An 8,892-nucleotide genomic window follows, 5' to 3' on the forward strand; every position below is an offset into this window, starting at 1 on the left:
CTAATTAACTGATCATTTGGTCTTGAAATTGAACATACTTATAAAACAATGACATTCACTCATTAGTGTACCTTTTATGTGCAATAATAACTCATTAATCTCGTCATTATCTTCCAAGTTTTCCTCCCAATAATGGCCTATTTTGAGAGGGGAAGATAAGAGAATCCTCCAAGGAATTCATCAAGATGAGGAATTGATGTAAAACAATTCGATCTAAAAAGATTGAATAGTTGTGTCAGAAGACTAAATCATTACAATATACTGTATATAACTGATGGACAACCCAGTAATTTCCAATAATCTAATACTCGATCTTATTGCACATGATCAATAATTATGTTGAGAAAAATAACGATGAGATATTGTCAAGGCTAAAAATTGGAGATAGTACTGTATTCAGTGGAATTGGATGCCGGCGTATATAAAGAAGAAGATGAAGAAGTGGGAGGAAGAAGAGGAGGAGGAAGTACTGGTGGGTGTAGTGGCGGCGGAGGCGATGGCGACAGACCCGGTGGCAGTGCAGCCACTGAAACAACGCCGGAAGAAAGCAATGCTACATGAGAAGAAGGAAAAACATTACTTTCCCTACACTTGAAATGCAGAATCTCAGCCCTTACTGCGTTGAGTTCAGCTTGCAAGGATTGAACGTGCTGTTGCAAAGCCAAAATGGTTCCCATGCACCCATAAATTGGATCTCTAAGCCTCACATTAGCTTCATAAACAAGGCTATTTGCAGCATCTGCTCTTTGGCTCTCTGGAACCTCCTGTTTTATCCACAAAGAAAGACATAATCAGCAACACCAAGAAGAGTAATTAATGGTGAGGAAGGAATTAGGGTTTTTAATTTAGTTACCATCAACATCTTGGAAACATTACTTGCACCAAAGACTTTGTGAACAGAAGCAAACTTGTGGGGTTCATGAGGGGAGAAGTATGGAGAAAAGGGGCATTCTTGGGCACACCGTCGCCGCAAGAGCTTGCAGGCGGCGCAAGGGGTGATGGTGTTTAGGGTTCCAGAGGGAGGCGGCGGCATATTATGTCTTCTAATTGCCATCTGAAAGGAGGCATCGAGTTCTCCGTTGATCTTCTTCCCTACCTCATTAAATCTCATCAGCTCCCTGTAATACCCAAAAGAAAAAATTAAAATACTAAGACTTAACAGTTTGATGGATTACTAGTACTCTTCAAAGAATGATTAATTAGGGTTCTTGACATATAGCATATGTAGAGAGAGTAAAAGTCAGATTTTGTGATTCACCTTTCTCTGGACATTCAGGCATGCTATGATCTGTATTTGCAGCACAGAGAGATAGATAGAGAGAGAGAGAGAGAGAGAGGGATTAATAAGCAGTGCTTAAAAGGCAAGGTATTGATCGACAGAAAGGTGGTCCAATGTGATGATAGAAAGAGACAAAAGAGAAATGAGTGGAGATGGAATGAAAGGGGGATCTCTCTTTTCTTCTTCTGTGTGTCTTCTTAATTTGTTGCTTAATTTGATGTTGCATGTGGACCTCTTGTACGAGAGGATTTTATTACAGGAATTACGGTCCACGGGCACGTCAGTACTATGAGAATGTGATGAAAGCCAGGATGCAATTATTTGACTTCCTTGTCATCAATAAATTTGTCAGTGATACCTACACTCGATGGCCGAAGTGTGTTTTTTCGTCCATGAGCCTCAATTCTAATGCGCCTGTTAATGCTTCGCCCAAACCATGCTCTAACAAAAATTAGCTAGCTTGCTCACTTAGGCTAAGGAGTCTGCGGCTGTTGGACCTATGTACGGGGCTACAGCTCCATCATTGTGAGAAGAAGGACCAGAAATGTGTGAAGAAAATTAATAGAAACTTATAAAAAAAAAAAAAAAAAAGATACTAATAAGTAAATTGATAAGAGTTAGTGTCAGTTTCACTCAGATTTTTAGACTGTTAAGAGTCATTTTTACATATATCCTTTAGGATTAGTTTTGGTATTTTTTATCATATGGTTTTGTTTATTTTTGAAAATAACCCTCTTTTTTTTTCAAGTGAAAATAACCCTCGTTTTGTTTTGTTTATCCTTGTGATTTTTACTTTTGCTATTTGAGACTCTTTTCCTATATTTCTATTGTTTGTGGTTTAAATGTAAAATCAAATGGGTTGTTTGATTAAAGTAAATACATATTATATGAATTTAAAATATCAAAAGTAAACTACTATTGCTGTCTCAAAAAATTCAAATCACAAAGAGTATAAGTGAAATTTACCTTGAAAGTTTTAAAGATTTTACAACAAATATAATAAGGTTTAATACATACGGTGATCACATAAGATGTCATATCATATAAAAAAAGTTACATCAACAAGATATGTCAGATTAATATTAATATATAAATATGATATTTGGTCCCTCAATAATTAAAAAAAAATTGACATTTGGTTCGTGATATGAAAAAAAGACCAAATTTAATAAAAAAAAAGACTTAAATTTCATAAAAAAAACCCCAAAATATTCAAAAAAAATGATCTAAATTTCATAAAAAAAACCTAAATTTTTTATAAAATACCTAAAAATAATCAAAAAGCATAAATTTTATAAAAAGATCTACAAATTTCATAAAAAGAGCTAAAAATTAAAAAAAAGACCTAAATTTCTTTAAAATACCTAAATTTTTAATAAAAAAACCTAAAAATAATAAAAAATAGCTAAATTTTATAAAAAGACCTAAAAAATTCATAAAAGAACTAAAAATATTCAAAAAAAAAAGATCTACAAATTTTATTAAAAGACCTAAAAATAATAAAAAAAACCTAAATTTCATTTTATATTTCATAAAAGGCCTAAATTTCATTTCATTTTGATTATTTTAGTTCTTTTATGAATTTTAGATCTTTTTTTGAATATTTTTTGCTCTTTCTTTATGAAATTTGTAGTTTCTTTTTTATAAAATTTAAGTCTTTTTTAATTATTTTTAGGTATTTTTATGAAAAAAATTAGATTCTTTTATGAAATTTAAGTCATTTTTTGAATATTTTTAGGCTTTGTATGAAATTTAGATATTTTTTAATTAAATTTTATCTTTTTTTCATATAGAGACCAAATGTCAAATTTCTTAATTGTTGAGAGATCAAATATTTTATTTATGTATTAAATCTAATTAATATGATATGTTTTGTTGACGTGCTGTTTGCTAAAACGAGCACGTGAGTGCGCACACTAACAAGTCGTCACATAAACTTAAAATAATATTTTTTTAATAAGTTAGATAACAATTGTTGATGTTTTGCATTTCACACCATATTTTTAATTATCGCGGAGCCTCCGGATGTATTAAGCCATATATATAATAATTGATACAGACAAATAATTTTCTTTGATAATGTATACAAAAACAAACTTTTACGTTATTTTTAATTTTATACTTTACTTTAAATTTTTTAAATAGGTGCATCAAGCTTAGAATTTAATTTAACTATAGAGCTTATTATTATTATTATTTATGATTAATTAGTAACATAATAAGTTATATTAGATAATATAGTTAATGAGATGGTAAAAGGCAGATAATTAAAATTTAAAAAGTTGTATGAATGGGGGCTGAGTCACGGAGCGTGTTAATCTAATCCTTTGCCAGATTTGACTTTTTGAAGCGACCATTAATTAATTAATTTAATCTGGGTTGAGGATTGCTTAATGCATTGGGAAAAGAGTGTCCATTTTGCACAAGCTAGCGATTGTTTTTAAAAAAAGAATAAAAATCACCCTCACACATACAAATCATATTCCCTGTCCACATTAGGCTGGTTCATCCACGTTTCAATTAGATGCTTGCAAGTATCACTTTGTTACAAGTCAAATTTGATTATGTATTTTTTATTTTATAAAAATTAATCAATTTAGGGTTGTGTCTTGACTAATTTGGAGTTGTCGATCATAATTAATTTAATATTATATGGATTGATTGACGAAAATTTGAAATATATATATCTGATAAATTTACTCACAAATAAATTGAGACATATATCTTCCATATATATAATATATATATGTTCAAATAGTCAGCTGACAATTCAAATTCACTACATAATAAAGAATTATTTTGCCCTTAATTTTCGCTATTTCATTAGTAAGGAGTGGGTAGCAAAAGGATCAAAAGGAGCCATGTCATGGTGTGACTGTGATTTGGATGGAAGATATTTAATTATTCAAGTGTATGTTATTGAAGATTTTAAGATAGGTACAAGATGTATATATATATATGATTCTTCTTATATTATTTCAAATGATGCAGTTCATCGTAATTAAGTTTCCAAAAAATGTGCCCAGTGCCCCACACATCATGAGATAATGAAAAATTAGGGCCCATTATATATATATCACCTACAATATTATTCTATAGCAAACATGTTAGTTTCAATATTGTTGAGAATTATATTCTACTACCACCCTCAATTATAAAAAAGGGCAGTATATGATCATCACTAATTAACATGAGATCCTATTCAATTAGTATATATATGCTGATACAAAATCCCTTTTTTGGATCTTATTGCATGCATCCTCGATCTTTTCTGAACTTCAGTTGTATAATTTAATTTTGACTAAATCTTTTTGAAAAGTCTTCCAGCTGTACGTGCATGCTCCTCCTCAAGGATAACTTTTAATTAAGAACGTATATATTATCAGAGTAAGTTATGAATTATTGCGATATATAAATGTCTATTTCTTCTAATTAGCAGCAGAGAACATATGTTTAAAGAAAAAAATCATTATATATATTCTGATGTAAACTGGTGTAATAGAATAGAAGTAGTAGTAGCTAGTAGTAATTTTGATGTGGGTGGAGGTTTATGATCAGAAGAGAAGCGAAAAGTGAATATAAATGTAGGGCCATGAGAAGACAAAGTGTGGGACTTTAGTTGGACAGGATTCATTGTCCAAGAAAACATGTCCCCAGAGACCATGAGTAAAAGGTTTTTAGGAACTCATGAATTCATTAGCTAGTGTCTAATTAAGATTGGTCAATTAGTGTGTGAACTCATCCTTATCATCATCCTCAACCAACAAAGTGATTGTTTTCGGTGATTCTAAAATCGTTATCATGATATCAAAATGAAAACAGCAAGTAGCTAGTGATGATGCACAGATACACGGGCATCTTAAGACATCGTAATGGATGCAGTACTCTTAATTGATTCATTCTAATGCACTAGAATAATAATATTTAGTTAGCTGACACCCTTTTATCGAGCAATGAAAATGTATAAGTGTTAATATTTAAAGTACTGCTATTCATTTAGACCGGAGATAGAGATAGATCTTCAGTCTAAGTGACATCTTTTCATTAGACAATAAAAAAGTGTACCATAAATATTAAAATAATACTATTTATCTAGATTGAAGATAAATCTCCAATTTAGGCGGTAATGAAAATGTACAAGTATTAATATTTTTTTATTGTGCACATTTCATCGTCCCGTCTAGATATTATATGTATTAAGACTTAATTATTTCATCTTAATTAGGTTATAGTTTATTGAGAAATAAGCATTAACCATTAGTTATGATCCTTTTCCGATTGTGACAAATAAAGCGAATCTTAATAGTTTTACTATATTGCATTATCTTTGATCACATGGTCCCTCAATCCCTTATTGTTGGGCATTGTTTGGATTTTTCTTTTAAGGGTTTCCTCATCAACATTAATTCACTCGTGACGATGGGCTTTGTATGGCATTACAAATTAATATTCTCCCATTTGGTTCTTGATATTTTGAATAACCACTGTCTCCGAGCAACTATTCACACTTACTTGAGGATCATAATTTCTTGGGACCATTATATAATAGAATAAGACTTAATAATGTACAAATCGAAAATATGCCCCCATAAAATTTCGTCTGAAATTTTTTTATAAATGACTCAAATAATTATGTTTTAGAAGCAAATAACAGAGATAATTTTCTAATATACTTCTAAAGAAAATTTTTAAAGGAAAAAAAAATTAATATATCTAAAAACATACTTTTTATTGAAAATTAGTCGTATTAATGTTTTGATAGTTGTAATTTACTTTTTAAACAGAATGAGAAATATTTATTAATTATTATTCAGAGATTATGAGTTTAAATTTTGTTAACAAAGTTAATTTTTATTTTGAAATATTTAAAAAATACTTTATTAATAAAATTTTATAACATTAAAATATAATATTTACTTTTAAAAAAATATAACTAGATTACATTATACGGTAGGAAAACTTTAATATTCATAGTAACTAGTTTGACGTTGCGATTGGACTTGGGCTGCCGCTTCCATTGGGCTCTTAATTGGACTTGTAGACACAAGTTTTGTTAGCAAGGCCCACTTTGACAAATTATCCAACAAAGACAACTGAACTGGAAGCACATCAAACCGTGACACAGTTGACACATGCATGCTGCTCTTCGATTTGTCCTATTACTATTGCTTTAGAGTAAATTACATTCATCACCTTTGAGTTTCTCTTAATTATAGAAAGTATCCCTCATGTTTTAAATATAATAAATACCATTCTTTTCGATAAAAATAAAAAGTGTCCCTCATGTTTAATGGCTTTGTTATAGCTCCGATCATAGGCATGGGCGCTAATAAATAATAGTATTAAATAGCGTAACGCTAATTATTACTTTTAGTAATAATGAATGTATTTTGCTTTCAGATAACATGTGTTTATTGTATTATATTTTAAATATCTAAATAATTTTATTAGTTGATAATAAATGTATTATATTTTGAACTATTTAATCAATTAATCAGTAGAATTTTTTTATGTTAAAAATAAGATATAATATAAATGTATATTATCTAAGAATAAAGTATACTTACTCTATTAAATATTAAGAAAAAAGCTTGGAAAATTAACTGGTTTTCTAAATTTTTAATAAAAGCAATGCAGTGGTGAGCTGATTTGGTTCCCCAACAACCCCTAGGCCGATCGAGCATCCACTGGCTGTACTGCCAAATCATCCCGGCCCCCCTCAACAACCATATACCTAGCACGTAACGAAATCGAAATCTGGACCAGCTGGGCCTTCCTCTTGTTCAATCGAGGCTAGTCTAGTAGTAGCCTGCTCTATTCTCAACTTAATTAATGGCAAATAAATGTACCAATTAACTTCAACCCGAACGAAATTGTAATTTCATCCATCATCCACTTAAAATTTTTTCACAGTTACATGTTGGCACTTAGCCATGGACGTCCATGGATTCCATTCACACAAGCACAGAGTTCAGAGTTGAGAGCACTATTACCATACCAATAATAATACATATTAAACAGTTCATGCATCTCCTAAATTAGAACTAACTCAGTATACATCCTAATAACCGTAGTGACTACGGAATGTCGTAATTATCGTACCATTAAAGAGAAATAAAGAAGAAAGATGATATACAAAATTCTAATTTAATTATAGCAACTTATAATACTTATTCATCATCATCCTCAATTCATCAATTTACGTTTCTAGATCAGCTCCTACCGAAACACAGAATTGAGGTAGCCGACTTAGCAGCCCGCCGCTCGTCTTCATCTTCTCCGACAGAGTGCGCCGTGATTCTCGAGCACGGGTAGCAGCAAGCTCCGCGCCGGCGAACGCTCGAATTCATTTGAGACGATGGAAACGAGCTCGACGAGCAAGATGAAGACACCGAGGACGACGAGAAAGACGCCGCCGAAACGTGGCCTTTGCCGGAGACATTATTAATCCTGGAAAAGACGCCGGCGAAGAGAAACCCTAGTTTCGAAAGATACGGCCTCCGGGACTTGGCCCGGGAATTGCCGAACAAGTACGACGGCGGCGGAGTGAGAGGAGGGATCATGGAAGTTCCGGAAGACGGGTGTTTAGGAGTGCCCGGCCGTGACTCCCACGTGAACGGAACCGAGCCGGCGGAGCCGCCATAGTAGAGCACTCTGAAGGATGGTTCACGAGCTTCATCTTTGGAGGCTTCCTTGGACAAGAGCCTGGACAAGAACCTGCCATCTCCATGGATTTGCAGGAACTCAGCATCACAGTCATTGTCGCCGTCGCCGCTACCACTTACCATTGTGGGTTTGATGAGTTTCCTCCTCTTGATCTCTATTTCTTTCATTATTTCTTCTTATATATATATATAAGAAGACATATATATATATGCATTGTAATGTAGACTTAGACTTGGCCTTGCTTTGATTACATAAGAATACGACTTAGAAATAAAAATTTCAAACTAAATGATCGAGGGGTGACCCATTAATTAAGGAATTTTTGGACATGGGTTTCAGTTTTATAGCATCATTAAGAGTTAAATAATTGTATGGACGGGATTAGAGCAGGAGAGTGAGGTGTCAAAATCTGAGCCGCGCAGACTGATAATGAGAATGGAAAAGTGGGTGGTGAGAGGGAACTTATAATTAATAATAACAAGGGACAATGAATGAGATCTCTGATGGGTGGTGGCAGTGGTCGTCCACTGGTCCTTCACCCGTACTCCTGTCCTGAGTTCTCTCTCGTGGGTTACGGTTCAAAAGGGCCAAAATGTTATTTGATGAGGTTCACGTTTTAATATTTTGTGTAAATAATTATTAATAATTTAAATTATATATTGATATTAAATATTAAATAATATATATTTTTTTAGGATAGATGTGCACTCTGAATTCGTCAGAGATCATATATATGTCAAGTCAGATCAATTAAATAATTAACTGTTGTAATTACACAACACATAATACGGCTCTCTTATATTTATTTATTTTTTCTTGGGCACTATCGATTCGGGCTCATTAAAATGGAAGGTCATCCTAAAGTTGACCAATCTTTTTGTACGATTATTATATTATTAATTTGTATAAGTTATTAAGTAAATTAAATTAGTTAATGTAAGTGGCAT

General features: G+C 32.1%; 2 protein-coding genes across 2 annotated transcripts; both read right to left on the bottom strand.

Annotated features, from left to right (window-relative positions):
• Positions 1-238: 238 nt before the first annotated feature.
• LOC127796482 (LOB domain-containing protein 15) lies at positions 239-1,468 on the bottom strand. Its single transcript, XM_052328638.1, has 3 exons — positions 1,259-1,468; positions 854-1,118; positions 239-764 (listed from the first exon to the last, which is right to left on the bottom strand). Exons 1-3 carry the CDS (start codon positions 1,270-1,272, stop codon positions 372-374), a joined length of 672 nt encoding a protein of 223 aa, XP_052184598.1. The 5' UTR covers positions 1,273-1,468; the 3' UTR covers positions 239-371.
• Positions 1,469-7,268: 5,800 nt separating this feature from the next.
• On the bottom strand, positions 7,269-8,192 carry LOC127796483 (uncharacterized). The gene has a single exon (XM_052328640.1). The coding sequence runs from the start codon at positions 8,110-8,112 to the stop codon at positions 7,492-7,494; it is 621 nt and encodes a 206-aa protein (XP_052184600.1). The 5' UTR covers positions 8,113-8,192; the 3' UTR covers positions 7,269-7,491.
• Positions 8,193-8,892: the final 700 nt, after the last annotated feature.

The sequence above is a fragment of the Diospyros lotus genome, chromosome 3, assembly GCF_014633365.1.
Source record: "Diospyros lotus cultivar Yz01 chromosome 3, ASM1463336v1, whole genome shotgun sequence".
NCBI lineage: Eukaryota > Viridiplantae > Streptophyta > Magnoliopsida > Ericales > Ebenaceae > Diospyros > Diospyros lotus.

Bases quoted from the DNA above. Each gene is read 5' to 3' on its own strand.
- LOC127796482 (XM_052328638.1), bottom strand. The intron at 765-853 runs GTAACTAAATTA...TGGATAAAACAG, and splicing joins ATGTTTCCAAGATGTTGATG to GAGGTTCCAGAGAGCCAAAG.
- LOC127796483 (XM_052328640.1), bottom strand. From the start codon at position 8,112: ATGAAAGAAATAGAGATCAAGAGGAGGAAACTCATCAAACCCACAATG.